General features: G+C 40.8%; 1 protein-coding gene across 5 annotated transcripts in view; it reads right to left on the bottom strand.

Annotated features, from left to right (window-relative positions):
- LOC115170749 (teneurin-3) overlaps positions 1-18,028 on the bottom strand; it is a 153,144-nt gene that overhangs the window by 34,182 nt on the left and 100,934 nt on the right. For 3 of the 5 annotated variants that reach the window (XM_029727058.1, XM_029727041.1, XM_029727024.1), the window contains 9 exons: positions 17,299-17,484; positions 15,258-15,278; positions 13,529-13,552; positions 12,559-12,705; positions 12,138-12,357; positions 8,617-8,736; positions 6,865-7,126; positions 4,800-5,067; positions 4,023-4,166 (listed from right to left, as the gene is read on the bottom strand). In XM_029727058.1, the coding sequence (XP_029582918.1) occupies positions 4,023-4,166; positions 4,800-5,067; positions 6,865-7,126; positions 8,617-8,736; positions 12,138-12,357; positions 12,559-12,705; positions 13,529-13,552; positions 15,258-15,278; positions 17,299-17,484 (1,392 nt within the window). The remainder of the gene's footprint in view (positions 1-4,022; positions 4,167-4,799; positions 5,068-6,864; positions 7,127-8,616; positions 8,737-12,137; positions 12,358-12,558; positions 12,706-13,528; positions 13,553-15,257; positions 15,279-17,298; positions 17,485-18,028) is intronic. The other 2 variants (XM_029727033.1, XM_029727050.1) reach the window with 2 other exon arrangements.

Consider the following 18,028-nt stretch of genomic DNA (forward strand, 5'->3'; position numbering starts at 1 on the left):
GCCATAGCAACAACTACAATATAACCTAAAAGGGGTATATAAACTATGCGATCCATCGAAGGCCAAAAGGCAATGAGCAATAGGCTGTGACCTCCTCCACACAATTCTAGATGTAGGAGGCAGTCAGTAGTGAAAGCCTCTGCTCAGAAACCTAGAATTGAGGGACACAAATGGATGAAAGGTTGACACAAATTCCCAGGGACAACTGTGACACAGATCGAGAGTTGGAGAGGGACTACTGTCGCTCAAACCAGGCAGGCTGAAAGAGAGAGGCCTAGTGCATTCTCAATGTTAGAATAGGCCTAGGGTTGTTCCATGTCATTTTAGCAAGCCATGAGACACACGCAGATTGTTCTGAAATCATTTCTGTAGTTATAAATGGATAAGATAATAATTCCGGAAACAAAATTAATCCAATTGATTGCACCCAAATGGGCCAGTCATATAATATTCAATAATTATAGTACCTAACATCCAATTTGGACTAAACTGTTTTGTAAATTGAATAAGACATGAGGAATCCAAGGAGTGGTCAAAAGCCATCCACGGACCCCCCATACCTCACACCAATCCCACCCCAACAACGAGTATATAGTATCAGTTCTCTGTTTGCCAAGTAGTATGGAGCTGTGGCTCAGAGTATTGTTTCTTCATCCTATGTAATGTATTCTTAGTGAATTTGGTCATGTTTTCTTTCCCCTGTTCAGAAAAAGTTGTAATTGAAGTTACTGGGTTTATACCAGGTTCTGACCACTAGATGTTGCTGTTCCTGCTATTAGGTAATTATTTTGTTAAAGGGATAGTTCACCCAAATTACATATTGGTTTTATTACCTTGTAGCATTCTATGTACCAGGTATGACAGCAACCCATGCTTTGGTTTTGTTTACTTGACCACTGTTTGAAATGCTAACTTTTTAGCATTTGTGGCACAAATCCAATGCAATTAAATGGTACCTATATTAGCATTTTTGAACTTTATATCCAAATCATCCAAAAGTAACATAATTTAGTGACACACGACATTTTTTAATACTGATGATTTGGACATGAAGCATGAAAATCCTAATAAAGGTAACAGTGACTTGCATTGGATTTGTGACCAAAAAATGCTAAAAGGTTAGCATTCAAAATTCTTCAAGCACTGTCAAATTGGTTTTTAATCATTGCTAGACAACCATTTCAGGTCTTGCCATAGATTTTCAAAAGATTTAAGTCAAAACTGCAACTAGGCCACTCCGGAACATTCACTGTCTTCTTGGTAAGCAAATCCAGTGTAGATTTGGCCTTGGTTTTAGGTTATTGGCCTGTTGAATGGTGAATTCATCTCTCAGTGTTTGGTGGAAAGCAGACTGAACCAGGTTTTCCTCTAGGATTTTTCCTGTGCTTAGCTCCAATCCGTTTCTTTTTATCTTGAAAAACGACCCAGTCCTTAACGATTGCAAGCATACTCATAACATGATGCAGACACCACTATGCTTGAAAATATGGAGAGTGGTACTCATTACTGTGTTGTAATGGATTTGCACCAAACATAACACTTTGTATTCAGGACAAAAAGTGAATTGCTTTGCCACATTTTTTGCAGTATTACTTTAGTGCCTTGTTGCAAACAGGATGCATGTTTTGGAATATTTGTATTATGTACAGGCTTCATTCTTTTCACTCTGTCAATTAGATTAGTATTGTGGAGTAACTAGAGTACAATGTTGTTGATCCATCCTCAGTTTTTTCCTATCACAGCCATTAAACTCTATAACTGTTTTAAAGTGACCGTTGGCCTCATGGTGAAATCCCTGAGCGGTTTCCTTCCTCTCCAGCAACTGAGTTAGGAAGGATGCCTGTATCTCTGTAGTGACTGGGTGTATTGATACACCATCCAAAGTGTAATTAATAACTTCACCATGCTCAAAGGGATATTCAATGTCTGTATTTTTATTTTTACACATATACCAAAAGGTGCCCTTCTTTGAGGCATTGGAAAACCACCCGGGTCTTTGTGGTTGAATTAGACATTTTGAAATTCACTGCTTGACTGAGGGACCTTACAGATAAATAAATGTATGTGTGGGGTACAGAGATGAGGTAGTCATTCAAAAATCATGGTAAACACTATTATTGCACACAGAGTGAGTCCATGCAACTTATTATGTGACTTGTTAAGCAAATTTTTACTCCTGAACTTATTTAGGCTTTTCATATCAAAGGGATTAAATACTTATTGACTCAAGACATTTCAGCTTTTCATTTTTTAATTAATTTGTAAAAAGTTAGAAAAACATAATTCCACCGACATGGGGGGTGAATACTTTCTGAAGGCACTGTATGTATATGATGGTGTATAGACATTATGGATATTATATGAATAGAAATGGTGCATACAGCAGTAGTTATATAGGATGAGCCTTGACTAGAATGCAGTATATACATATGAAGTGGTTAAAACAGTATGTACATTTTTTGAAGTGACCAGTGTTCAATGACTATGTACATAGGACAGTAGTCTCTAAAGTGCAGGGTTGAGTACAGGGTGGTAGCTAGCTAATGAGATTACATGACTGACCAAGGTGTAAAAAAAATGCCCGAGAGTGGTTTTGGAACAGCCCGCAAAATTGTTTTTGAATGTATAGCCAATTCAAGATAGGAATAAAACATTGCACTGGTAATATGGGTCATGTCTTTTTACCTGTTGGGCTATAAACAATCAGTTTTCGCTGTAGTAATGGTGCAACCGTGACAGTAAAGAATCTGCACTCACTTGTTTCTCTATGGCTCAAGCTCAATCATTACAACAATTATTATCGGAGTTATAATTTTTCTAGGTCCACGGTGCTCCCAAAATAAAATGTCAGGTTCGCACAGCAAAATATTTTGGAGCATATGCGACCAAAGTGGCCACACTTTAGAGCCCTGGGCCCGGTAGCATAAAACATCTTAAGGGTTTACCTTAATGAATCATTTTCCCTTAACTAAGGGAATTGTTTAAGGGTGTTGCATAGAGCATCTCAAACATTTCCTTAGGTAAGGGCATAAATTAAGGGTTTAATGGTCGTTTGAAGGCATGTAGCCTATGGCAAAAGAGTCTCTGGTTACCATGGAGACAACCTGATTCACTGACTGAAGGTCTCCTCAAAGAGATCCCATTTATTTTGGGAGATCCCAAAATAGAACTTCTACATTCAAGACAGGAGAAACATTCAGAGATAATAAAACATTTTAGTTACTTTTTTCTCACCTTGTTTCTATTACTTTCTAGTACGTCAAGCTACCTTGCAGAGTAGGTAGCTAGTTAGCCACCTAGTTTTGTAGCCATGGATTGCGCACCTTCCATTGTTTAGCTACCTAGCTAGCTAGCTGGTGGATGTTTTACTTTTGAAACTAGGGCAGAGGTAAGCAACATTCACCTTTACAAATGCTTTTTACATTGATATCCATATGAACGAAGCACTTAAGGGATCTCATGGGTACCCTTAAACTTTTCACTTAATTTAAGGGTGGTATTCACTTGAAACGTTAGTGAAATTGACTTCAAGTTAAGGGAAAAGATAAGGGGAAAATTAACTTAAGATGTTTTATGCAACAGCCTGTACATGCAGTATGTTTTTTTTGTCTGTTTGGAGTTTTATTCTTACGCTCATTCAAAAGAGTAGTTTGGAAGATAAAAGCTAAGAACTACAGTATATGTTTCAGTAACTTCTATACAGATAAATGTATCCCCTCTTGGCCCGCAAATGCCATCTTGTTGCAAAACAGCTGAGTAGGGTGGAATCTCTGAGTAGGATGGGAGCTCTGCACCCCGGGTCATTGTATCTGATTTATTCCATCATTAATATGAATGATCGACCTGTCAAAACTCTCCTCTATTATCTGTAAATGGTATGATGAACCATATTTCATCTTCATCTGAGTATTTAATGCTGTATTTGAGATTAGAGACCTCCTGAAGCTTCCATCCTACAACCGCACGCACTCACAAACACACACACACACATCGTCATTGATCAGTGTAAAAAAAAGTCTTACCATTTTGAATGTCCAATACATGGTGCTTGTCCAGCATCCATCCCCCCATGTTAGAGGCATCCAGTTCATAACCTTGTAAAATGGCTGTCCTCTTCTCCCAGAGGATCATATCTAGGCATGATTCATACTCATATCCCACAGACACTGGAAACAACAATGGTATATAATGAATCTATCAATATCTGTAAAAAAATGATGAGGCTTGCACTGTATAAAAAAAAGCCTGAAAACTTGTAAAATCTCTTTATGATTGTAGAATCTTCTCTCTAGGAATGAGGTATACTCTCAGATGCGTGTTTACTAGTACGCTAATAAGCATTACAAGCATATAAAGTCAGATACTGCTAGCTCACAGTGCATCTGGATGTCAAATTACCATATTACCTGAAATAATATGTGGGTGATTTTTATCAAAATGAATTAATTTATGGACCAAAATACAACAGCGTGGGCATGACGTTAAAAATAAATCATTTTCCCATGGTACGACTGGTGAGTAATTACACATGCAAAAAAACTAAGTCAGCAGAGTAGTGCCCTTCAGAAATGCAGCCGTCTGGGATTTCTCCTTGATATTTTTCACACCATCTGTTATATCATATTACAAAACAATGATGCCTCTGACTGCAAAAACAATCAGGAAGTTCAAAGGATATCAATGCCAGGAGTTCATCCAAAGTTCAACCTCCTAGACTACACTAGGACCTGACACCACTATCAGATGATATTTACATAACATCTCCATACAGTTGTGTTTGATCATCAGTGGGAACTCACCTACAGCCTCTGACAAGCCGTAGACCTTCTGGTTGTAGGCGTCTGTCTTGTCCCAGACAAAGGTGTACGAGAGGTCGGGAAAAGCGGGGAACGATTTCTGGAACAGTCTGCCCATGACAGCAATCATCAGATGGACCTTCATGAGTCCAAATGGGAGTCGTTCCTGGGTCATGAGGACCTTGAGGATGGGCTTGTAGCCGGACGTGCGGGAGCTCAGGTAAACCAGATTGAGGTCACTTCCAGGTATGGCCACTTCCTCGTGTAGGACCTATGAGTTTTAGCAGAATTCGTTATGAAAAGGTACGGAACATATAACGGAGTGCGTTAAAAAGTTACTTTTCAAAATGTCTGTGCTGCAACAATGGTACATCGTTAATGTGACAAACTCTCTCACAGGTTGATTCCAACTTTACCAAGTGCCAAGTTTGCTTCTAATCGTCTAACAATAACCCATGTAATTAACTGCATGTCTGGAACCTTTGGTGCGGTTATATCTAGTTTGTAGTAGTGTTGTCACGATACCAGATTTTTTACATCAATACCGATACCAGGTTTAGTATTGCGATACATGATACTGTAACAATACTCAATACCAAAACGATACTCGATACCGAAAGATACCACAGCAAAAAAAAGAAAACGTGAGTCACAGAAAAACCACTGGGCTTTATTTTTTCAACATTGAACAATATGTTGATAAGTGGTAGAAGAACTAAAATATATTCTCTCCTATATTACATTTTTTGCTAAAATAAAACACCATATTAAATAACAGAAGAATATCTTCAATTTTCCTTATGCAAAATCATATCTGAGACTCAGAGCAGACAAAATAATTTTACAATTACATCTGAACTGTTTTAAAATGTGATTTGATACATATTAGGGTTAATTTGCAAATCTATGGCTATAATATTGGGTAAAATGACATTCGTAGAACTATGATTCATTACAGCTAAATAATTTAATGCATTAAATGAATAGTTTAGTTCCAAAACTACATAAAAAAAACCTTTAAAGCTAATTTCTGAAACTTCTATATTGCAATAGACCTCGGCAGCTTGTTGTCCTAAAACCTGGAAATAAGTTACATCTGGTTCGTTCAGCCATCCCTATTGGAAAAATGAATGGGGGGAAAAAAAGGGGTTTGGAATAAACGCAGAAAATAAGGTCTGAGGTTAACACCTCCTTATCCTGTGTTTACCACAGACCTTATTTTCAGAGTTTATCCAAAACCCCTCCAAAAACACCATTCATTTTCCTCATATGCTTTGTCCAATGAATCTTGGCATAGTTAGTGCCTACAAAAAGACACCATTACTATCTCTCTATAGTCTACACACCATAGAAATACAATGGATTTTACACAGCATACTACTACTCCCAGAGTGCATTTTACTTTCCATGGTGCAATGCTCTGCCCAGGGCTGCTGGCTGGCTACTGCTAGCAAGCCCAGGCAAACCCGAAGTAGTCTAAATCAGTGTTTCCTAAATCGGTCCTGGGGCCTCCCTCGGGTGCACGTTTTTGTTTTTGCCCCTAGCACTACACAGTTGATTCAAATAACCAACTCATATAACCTCATCATCTGCTTTGTATGAAAAACATTCCCATAGTTTGCTTCTGCAGGGAGTTTTGTCAACAAGCTGCGGGCGTGGTGGTAGAAGAAGCCATGCTGTTGGCATTTTCTCTCTCTTCTCATGTGCTTCTCAAAAGTGGCTTGCGCTGTGTCAGCTGGCTAGCTACTGCCCCCTTGAGAAGGTTCAGACAAATTACTAGACAGCCTCAAACCTCTAAATCCGTATATGATGTGAAACACATTTGACAGAAGTACTAAAAGTAACAACAATTCTAGTACCGGACAGTTTTTCATGTTCTAGTATTGAAAAACTACAGAAGTTTCGGTATACCATGAAATGCTAGTTTGTAGAATTATATATATTGTTTTCACCTGTGCTGCAGTGCAGGGAAACATGTTAATGCACCCAGCTGTACACTGCCGTGTCTGCCATGTGCTGTGGGAAATAGGTACCTGGCAGTAGGTACTAGAACCAGGGCTAATCTTACCTGGGTCTCAGGGATGATGGGGCTGTCCTCGGGGGAACTCCTGTAGAAAGTGGACAGGGGCGAGGCTAGGATGAGGGGGCTGGGCCTGAGCAGGCCGCTGAGGTAACAGCTGGGGATATCGTTGTCCTCCCTCTTCATCACCACAGTGTCCATCACGTGGAACACCTTCCAGGGTAACCACACAGTGCGGTGCAGTATGGGAAAAGGGGCACGCTCCAAACTCAGCGTCAGCGAGGCACCGCCATTGGCCAACAGGTCAAACCTGGAGACATCCCCATGAACGTGGAGAAGTGATGAAAAGAATAGATTTACATTTTTACCCAGTGTGATTTCCTTGAAGGCCGGCCATATTACATTTACTTCTCTCCGGAAGACAAAGTATTTCAGTGGAAACTCAAATATATATTCATAAATGTTGGGCTACAAACCAGATTATATTTTCTCAATGGAACAAAGAACTTTTCTTATCCGTTGTCTTATTCCTTTGTGGCTCACATATTATTATTATTCACTGAATCTATTTTATTACGTTTGTTTAGTCAACCATGATGCACTGAGACACTTAAAGTGCGAACTTGTTGAGAAGTCTTAAGTTTCTCTGGTGGACCAGTTTTAATTACTACACATAGTGCAGACAACAGTTACTGGTTTGGAAATGAAGGGCGAGTCTTTGAAGTGCTGCTCTATATATTCAGCCAGCTTTACTACCCAGGGGGTCAAGCATCTGCATGATGACACGACACTACACACATGCACACACACACACACACACACACACACACACACACACACACACACACACACACACACACACACACACACACACACACACACACACACAGTGAAAGAGAGAAATACAGACACACATATACACACATATACACACACACGCACCTCAGCTGTGCATCTGACCTGAAACCGTTTCCTCCTCCACTGACCCTCCGCCCCACCCCCCACCCTTCTCTCCCCCTCTATCCATCCACTTTGGGCAGTGGGGAGCTCACAGCTGCAAGGGGCCAAGCTTTGATGTCGTTTCTGCCCTCTTAACACCCTGAGCGGATACGGTGGCTAACCAACTGAGATTATCCCCTGCCATTTATCATGCGCTATGTCAGAGGGGTTACAGGGTGGAATATTTGGAGACATCAGCTAATCCTTGGCTATCAGGGGCCCCTACCTCTGTGGTTCCTGCTCCATAAGAGTGACTACGCTAGTCCCAGACATCACTAAATATTATAAGCCTTTTATTCCAGACAAACATAACCCAGATATTTTGGTGATGATTTGAATAAAAAGATCTACACATGCCAGTAAACCCAGACAACCGATAGTATGACGTTAAACTTCCTGTGGAGCTGAATGTTTTCTGTGATATGTATGTACCCAGTATGACTTTGTTTGGTTAAGAGTGAGACCATGCACCACAACTTTATGGTAATAGCCCAAGAAGGTCAGACAGTAATCTTGTGGTAGTCTACACTGCTGGCAGATTGATTCTTCCCTGGCTGATTCAATGCATTTAAATTGCCTTGTTCTAAATGGCCCCAAACACTGTGACATTTGCATGAGCTATTGTTGTGGGACACAATGCTCTGTCGTTTCCATTTGCTAGCTTGTTTTGGATATCTGCCATGACATCTCTCCACTGGTGAATCAGGAATAGTATCTCACCAGACCTTCACTGAACCTTGTTCGGAGGACAAAGGTGGTGTGTGGACGTGTTCATTCTGTGTGTGTTTGTGGCTTTCTTACATGCCGTCCTGGCGCGTGACGGTGTAGCCGTACTCTGGGTAGTCCCGGAAGGACACATTGACTCCGATCAGGGGTGTCCCGTCTCCCGTCAGCACCTGACCCCGGATGATTGACGCCAGGCTGCGCAGGTAAACAAACACAAAGCGGGTCAAGTAAAGAAACAAAATGCCAGCAGTCAACAACCAGTCATCTCCACTAACATCTGTCCTCCCTCGGCAAGGGTACCGGCAGTCTGATTTAATGAGCGTTAAAAACATACACGTGTCAGAGATTGTTATTCATGAAATGGCTTGCTCTCTCTTTAGACCTTTTAACCGCCCATAACTCATTCCAAAAAGGCTTCACAGCCATCGAGGTCCTCTTACTTTCAGCAGTTTCCCTGGTACAAGTTTTCAGCATTGATATTCTACAGGGGCACCCATTTCCATACCAAATATTCCACGTAGCTCTTTCTTGGACATGACGCGCATTCTCGCATTCCTAATTGTGAGGTAATTTGTTAAGTTGGGCAACCGTCTGAAGGGGGCAAGACGATAGGGGGATGTTTCTTCATCAACAATTCATCAAGGGCGGCTATGTCAAACGTGGATTTTCTTGAGGTATTTCATTTGCATTTGTCATTGGCGGCAGATCCATGAGGCGCGACGTGTCCCGTTTTGCCGTCTTTATCTTCAGGTCATTACGGATATGAGTCAGGGATGATCAACAGCTTTCTCTTCTCTGTTTCCTCACCGCAACACGCCTAGCATAACAACGTCTAATTTTTGACTTTGCAGTCTAAGGGAATAAGGCCACTTTAAGAGCTATGGAGGTTCACTATTCTCTCCTTGTCTCGCCATTAATCTTCTACAGGATGGCTGACCCTACAAGAGCTGACCCGTAAATAAACATTAAGTCGCATAACCTAAGAAATGAGTAATTCCCACAGTCCCTCTTTGTCAATGTCTAGCAGTGGTTTGGTCCAAGACACCATTTTAAGTCAGTTGGGAGAATTGTAAGGGGACATCCGAAATGGCTGTGGGACTCAACACAAACCATGTAAGTTATTATTAGTCTTTATGCCATACGAAAGAGGAGAGTTTTGAGAGCATTGGCATGAAACCCAGCCACACAATGAAAACTGTTCTCTTTCATTTGGCTAGCCCACTTGTTTTGGATGGGTTCTTTTATGGGTTTAGGTAAAAATGAAAAGACCTCTTAAGATAGGGTGACCAGACGTCCCCGTTTTCCGGGGATAGTCCCCATTTTTGGTGGCCTGTCCCCGGCTGGAGCTGCATTAAAAACAGACTGCAAAGTGAAATAATATTTTAAGTGGCAAGAAAGACCGGGCAGCAGAGCCTATCGGTTGACGTCTCAATCGCGTTGTGCTTATTTTGTCCAGCAGAGGGGGCTGGTTGCTTCATTCACTCTTCTTCTTCTACTAACTACTTGCTCGCGCTAGTTTAGAGAAAACTGCTGTAGAAAACTCGGCCAGAAGCTAGCAAGTATCAAGTGAATCCACAACATCCCCACAAACGTCTTTTCAAGCAGTTACAATCGTTTGAGATATTAGCTAGTGATGTTATAATGTCACAATTTATTATATAAATAGCTAATGTTAGCTAGCATAACCTATGTCGACTAAGTTATCTAGCAAGGATAGCTAGCTACTGTCATGGTAGCTAGGTTAAAAAACGTTCACATGTAAACATGCAGTGGACGTACTATTTTGAAAATATGATTATATTAAATGAATGCACAATTAATTATGAGAATATTTATTTGTAGATTACAATTTTAATGGTTTGGCATTATAAGTAGTGTGAAAATATATTTAGACATTTTCATGGATAACATTAGCATAATGTTTTATGTTAGAGAGTGGAGAGGAGGAAGACTGGTTAGGAAGAAGAGTGAAGGAGATAGAGGAGGAAAGGTAAAGATATGATTACAGAGCCTGCCAATGTATTATTCCAAACAATGTTTTTAAGATAAAATACAAAAATGAGGCAAGCAATGGGAATCTGTTAACCAAAGTATTTTATCTAATAGTGTACTATTTATTATTAAAGATTGGAGAGGAAGGAGAAGGAAAAATGAAGGGAGTAAAAAGAGTGAAGCGAGGAGAGTGTAGAAGAGTGAGGTGGAAAGGTAAAGAGAAGGAAAAGAAGGAAGACGAGTGAAGAAAGAAGAAGAGGAGAAAGATTGGAGCAGAAGAAAAAGTTAAGAGAGTAAGAAGAGCAGACAGAGGAGGTACAATGGCTCTTTCCAAGAAACAGAATGAATGATATATGGACAGCAGCAAGAAATAGGTTCACTGTTCCTATGCTTATTGTGAAGACAAACTTCAACCTCCCTTGCCAGGAGTTCATGGAGAAGCTGGCCAAAGACAGAGTAATCCTGAAAAAGATACATTCTTCTGAGAAATATACAGATTAGGTTGGTATAAGTATATTATGTAGTTACCAATCACATGATCGTCTTATTTCTTTATTATGTTAAGTATTTCACATATACTATTGCCTGTTTTTTCAATTTTGCTCATGTTCTCTTATGATCTTATTCTACACAGACTACCAGGACCACTGAATGACTGTTCAGATTGGACAGTTTTGTCTTGTCTGTAGTGTTTCTGTAATATAGTTGTTTTCTCTATCACAGTGTGCCTGTTAGACTAAATACATGAAACTGGAATTGTCCCCCATACTACTTGTAGTACCCATCACGGTCTAATCAGCCAAATAAAGTAAAGATATGTAATTTAACTAATGTGCTTATTATGAATCCCATTCACCCTATTTTGCCCAAAATTATATATATTTTTGTAACTTCAGAAATGTAATTCATTCAGTCAAACTTTGCGGAATGTCTGTGTGCTTAAATACTGAAAATTGGCAGAATGTCTGTGAATATATAACCAACTTCTTAACGGAGATGAAGAGAATAAAATTGACATTTTCAGCGGGTGAACTAATATGCCTCTGCCAGACCGGCGCGGAGATTGCCTCATTCTATATTTGTGGTAAAGCATGCTATTTACATAAGGATTACTCCCAAACTATTCTGTGAGTTGGGGGGATTATATTCCCAAAGCTTTCAGCGCACAGTTAGCAATCATTTCCTCTCCATCAGCCGCAAAACAAACTCTACTTATGATCCGGAACAGACTGCATTGAGGTTCCCAATGAAATACATTTCTGTCTGCTGAGAAACTTGCTTGCAAATTGATTCTTACACCTTTATGTTGACAAATGATGAAATTTCATTATTTCCACTACAAGGTTTCACATCCCACTAAGGTTTGATACATCAAATCAGTTTGCTCAATCTGGTACTCAATAACACATTTTTTACCCATACTCATCAAGTCAAGGTTCCTAAGAGAGCTATGCCACAGCTTGTCCTACAGGAGCAACTCTAGGAAAATACAAGATTCAATCAACTGAGATTATTTCAATGATACACTACTGACAACTGATTTTGCTTAAAAATTGCTATGCTTTTGACATCCAACAAGACAGTTGGACTTTGTGGGGGGTCACCTGCTGTTGAAAGGGTTGTCACCAGGTATCACGTGACTACCACCAGGCCTAACCAGGAAGCTGACGTGTGCGTAGAAGCCCCTGGGGTCCAACGGAGAGGAGGGTGACCCATGACCTTGGCCCACAATGATTGTGGGGTCTGGGGATCCACGGCAGTAGGCCTGGCCCTGGCAGGAGCTCTGTGAACAGCAGTCTGGGTCCATGCAGTCCACCAGTCCATCTGTAAGACCAAGATGCAACAGTGTTGATATTGGACAATACCCTAACTCAGTGCTCTTTCTGTGAGAACAGGGTTGCATCCAGAATATCAACCCTGTGAATACAACTGATCAAATAAAAACTCCTTAGTTCAACAGTCCATCATACTGACACAAAGTTATATAATTTGCAAAGAGTGAAGAATAATGGACTTTGTTCTTACCCCCTTCATTGTCCTTTCCATCTGAGCAGAGGGTCTCTGTGGCAACGTCACATCCTAGCCCTCTCCATCCTGATTGGCAAATGCAGCGCCACCCGGCTTGGTCCAAAATGCACCTCCCATTGCTGTTGCACAACCCAGGGCACCCATCTGCCAAAACAATCATGTCAATCACACATGCTAGCCAATCAGAGAGAGGGAGACAGGTTGAGGGGAGGAGACAAGACTTAGTCATTCAGGGGCAGCACAGAGGGACAAAATGAAAACAAAAGTATAAAGTGGACAAACTGGACATATAATTCTGACGGGGGGGGGGGGTCTAAAGATACTGTAATTTCACATGGGGTTTTTTCTCTAACTGATTTCCATACCATTACAGGGCACTTTGAAATGGAAATGGTTTTGGCAAATGTAGGATATTAACAATGCATAAAGGTCAACACACAGTTGGATAATAGGGTTTAGTACTGCGAATACCCTTGCTCTGCTTTTTATGACATGCTGATTAGTCAAAGTTCCTCAATTCCTATCTGTAGTATTTACCAAATTCAGCACAAAAAACAACACACATTTATCTTGGCCTAAAACCAGCACAACACCCATGTGAAGGTACTATCAAAGTAAAGACAAGGGTAGATAGAGGTAAAGACGAAAGGGTTTGTTGATGTTGTCTCAGCATCTCTACTTGATGCCAGGATATTGCATTTCTTTTTTCACAGGTTTGAACAAGAACAGAGCATACTGTAACTGACTGGCTACATCTGCTTGGCATTTCTTCTGACACACAAGGATTCAGAAAGGAAAAGGGGGACCGAGAGTGTGCTTGACTAGTCAGGACGGACACGTATGAAGGTACTGGGATCACAATAGAAACGGTGATAGACTGGGACATAAGATGTGTGCTTGGGGAAGAAAACAGAGAGCAGGCGAGTGATTGTTGATGACAATCTCTCTGGGGTAGTCATTCCATTACCTTTATATCCTATCTTGACTGCTCCTTTTACCATTGAGGAGAGGGGAAACATTTGGAAAAGAAAATTACTTATCTCTATTGCAGGAAAATCTAGACTGACAAACACAATTATCTAAGTATAGGATACAAGAAGAAATAAAGTGGTAGAGCTCAGTCCAGATATACCTGACAACTTGGTATGCAATACTTTTCAGTTAAGCTTTGTAGGGTTAAAAGCCCAGTGCAGTCAAAAATGTGATTTTCCTGTTTTATATACACTCACTGGCCAGTTTATTAGTTACGTCTAATACCGGGTCATATCCCCTTTGCCTCCAGAACAGCCTGAATGCTTTGGGGCATGGATTCTAAAAGTCGGAAACGTTCCACAGGGATGTTGGTCCATGCTGACGCGATGGCCTCAGGCAGTTGCTGCAGATTGGACAGTGGTACACCACCGCCACCAGGCTGTACCGTTGACAACAGGCAGGATGGTTCATAGACTCATGCTGCTTACGCCAAATCCTGACTGCCATCACCATGACGCAACAGGAACCGGGATTCGTCGGACCATGCAATGTTTTTCCACTCCTCAATTGTCCAGTGTTGGTGATCACATGCCCACTGGAGCCGCTTCTGGAATCCAGTGTGGTCATCTGCTACAATAGCCTAGTCGTGACAAGGATCTGAGTTGTGCTTTCCTGAGATATCGTTCTGCACACCACTGCTGTACTGCCTTGTTATTTGTCTGTTTGTGGCCCGCCTGTTAGCTTGTACAAATCTTGCCATTCTCCTTCAACGAGCTGTTTTCGCCCACAGATGTTTTTTGTTTGTCACACCATTCTCAGGGCACACCCTAGACACTGTTGTGCGTGAAAAGCCCAGGAGAGCGGACGTTTCTGAGATATTGGATCCAGTGTGCCTGCCACCAACGATCATACCATGCTCAAAGTCACTTGTTTTGCCCATTCTAACAGTCAATCGAACAGTCACTGAATGCCTCGATGCCTGTCTGCCTGCTTTATATAGAAAGCCACGGCCACGTGACTCACTGTCTGTAGAAGCAATCCATTTTCATGAACGGAGTGGTGTACCTAATAAACTGGCCAGTGAGTCTATATTCCACACTATGAGGTTGGAATAATACTGTGAAATTGTGAAAATTTATGATAATGACATTTTAGTGTAAGAGCTGTTTGAAAAGATCGCCTGAAATTTGACATCACCAGGCAGTAATTAGTAGATAGACCAATAAGACAGAGAGTTCCAAACCTTTCCGCCAATAACAGCTAGTTTTCAGTTTTCCCCTCCCCATTCAGACCACTCCCAAACAGTCCTAGCAAAATTGTTGCTTGAGAAAATATTCTTTGCTAAGAAGCTATTTTTGTTATTTTTTTACCACTTTAATTGAAAACAATCACAGGAAGGTACTTAATTGCTACCTAGAAATTATATGATATTTAGATAAAAACGTCTGCATTAGGCCTTTAAGGTACAGCCCATATTGTTTGTATGTCATTAGCCCTGACAGTGATTAGGATTTTGTTATCACTTTTGTAAATATGATCTTTCATGGTGGATGGTGGAGCACAAAAAAAACAGCATGGTTGTCACATTGTGATTCTGATTCTGTTGAGGGAAGTAAAGTTATCTGCTAACCCCATTTAAAGGGGGCTTACATTTTCAGTATGACATTTTTGGGGGCTATTTATACGTAACAGGAAGGAGAGCGAAAGACAGGAAAGTACATTACCTGATACTCTTGAATCCAGAGCTTGTCAGATAAAAGGAGAAAGAGAGAGAGAGAGAGAGAGGAAAAACAAGTATTATAGAAGTGTTACTACAGAGAAAACATACACAGACAGCATGAAGAGGAAAATACAAATGAATTTGAACTATGAATGTTTCACAGCTGTTTGTGTGTTAAGGATCTGCTTGAGCTAATTATCAGGCTTGCCTGGTGAGATACGTTGCCATAGCAGTAGTGGCATGCTTTCATTCCTAACAACACACCTCCACCTATTAAACCCTCCACATAAAGTAAATAACAATGTACAGTACATTCACATAGAATATCTAAAGAACCCAGTTGATAACTGTATAGGTGGCAGCTGCTAACAAACACATGCTCAGACATTAATATGCTGTGTTTTTAGTGCTGTCTGAATAGTATTGTAGTGTCAACTTTTGCACTTAGCTCTGTTACACCAGCTATACAGCAGCTACAACTATAAGCGTATTTTCCATTCAAGAGTCATGTAGCGTATTATCCTTCAGTTTACTACAAAGGTGTTTCTATGCATTCAAGTGCTCCTGGGAGTTTACTTCCATGCTTTGTTCCAATGATGAAGTGGTTGAATAGCTCCTGTGTACTCTGAGGACAATCAGCTACATGACTGATAGTTGTAATGTATAGGACTCCTGGATGTGTACTGGGACGACAATATGCTGAAATGCTCCTGGATGTGTACTGGAAGAAAAAAACAGCAGCGGAGAGCAAAGCAATAACAGCGGTGTTTAAGACTCCCATGCAAAAACAGAATCGCAATGTGTCTGACAATAGTTGGTCCAGGGAAGCGGTCTATTCAAGCCCCTTCGTCAAGGTCTCGCCATGTAATGTGATTAAAGGTGCTTTATGCAAATTGAAGTTATTCAGAGAGCCCTATAAGAAAGGAATAAGCTCCCAGTTCCTGTTAAGTATAGGTAAATGGCTGCCTATTCATCCCAGGAGCATCTACGGCGAGGAATATGTTTCCTGATGGGGGTTAAACAGGAAGAAGCTGAAAGGGATAGGATTTTAGTTCTCATTGAGGCAGAGATTAATAACATCAGGAATGCAACCCCTCCAATCACCCCAGTGCAATCTCATCTCTCTCTCATGGTTTTTAACCAGTCAGCTTCATCCTCTGGATGGGATAACTGCTGATGAGGAGAACATTTTGTAAATATGTAATTAGGGTTTGGAGAGCCGGGGTCTGTTTCAACAAGAGGGTGATGTCACCGAGGGGGTTTGGTCTCTATTAAGGCACAGTGAAGCTATCATCTCGGAGACGGCTATACCATTGAGACAAAGCTGAATAAGACCTTAGTACTAGCTGTCCCTCTTTTCCCTTAATACCTTCCTTTAGTTGAGTGGTAGAATAGGCGGTAGGACTCTATAAAGTGCATATTTATATTGTACTGTATAAAGAAAAGATTTGGCATGGGTCCTCAGAATCTGAAAAAGTTCTACAGCTGCCCAACTGAGAGCATCTTGACTGGCTTCACCTCCGCATATTACCTCAATTACCTCAACTACCTCGTACCCCTGCACATTGACACGGTACCAGTACTCCTTGTATATAGTCTCGTTATTGTTATGTGATTGTGTTACTATTTCCTTTTTTATTTTATGCAAATGTTTCTTACTTTTTAACTGTGTATTGTTAGGAAAGGGCTCGTAAGAAAGCATTTCACGGTAAAGTCTACACCTGTTGTATTCGGAGCATGTAACACATTTTATAAGTAGTTAGAATCACTTCTGAAATCCATTTTCAGGTGGATTGGGAAAGAGAAAATGGTGATGTGCAATGAAAGTGAAATGGAATGGGTAATTTAGAAAATAATTTCTTTATGTTTCATAGGGTTTTATAATGCAAACATTTGATTGAGAGCAGGCACATTTCTTCCAAGCTCTTCAACTCAGACTGCATTCAAGATACTGTTGAAAGCAACTCTTGGGCATATTCAGGAGCATTGATGGAGAAGAAATTGTTACATTCCTGCCTCTTTGTACTGGTTCTCTGCCGACTCACCAATGGTGCAGTGCTCTCCGGTCCAGCCCTGGTGACAGTCACATTTGCCCTCTCGGCAGACACCGTGATCTGTACAGCGTGGGTGACAGTCCCTCTGGTCGCACTCTGAGCCTGCCCATCCCTCCTCGCAGTGACAGGTCCCACTGACACACACTCCATGGGGGCCGCAGGCCACAGTGCACACCTCTGACACACAACCAAAAACAGAGTCGTCCGTCATACATTGGACAGACGTGTGCCATTGTAGTGTACAGTAATTCAATCTTACAGTACTTGTATGGACATAGTGAATAAGAAATTTTTTCTGCTGTCAGTACATTAGTTACACTGCCACAGCTGAATCGTAATCTTTACATATTGATTGAATAAAGAAGCACACATTTTTTCACTCCAAATTCAGATGTGATGGGAGACAAGGGCACATTTTCCTGCGACAAAAAAAACAAAAACAAATTTGTTTTGTCTTTTGTTGCTTCGTTTTCATTTATTTAACTGGCAGAGCAAACTAAACAAGGCTTTTACATTTGCCGTCAGTTATCCCCAATGATTTCAGCTTGATCCTGGACCGTTAAATCCCACAACATTTACAAGAGACTGAAGTAAAAGGCTAGCTTGAGACATCTTTAGACCTACACGCTTTCGAATAAGCAGGTCAACTCACTTATTTTAGCCACCAAGGACCACAAACAGCATAAGACCAACTACTTAAGCAGATGTCTCTATGTAGTCA

The sequence above is a fragment of the Salmo trutta genome, chromosome 3, assembly GCF_901001165.1.
Source record: "Salmo trutta chromosome 3, fSalTru1.1, whole genome shotgun sequence".
In the NCBI taxonomy this organism is placed as follows: Eukaryota; Metazoa; Chordata; class Actinopteri; order Salmoniformes; family Salmonidae; genus Salmo; species Salmo trutta.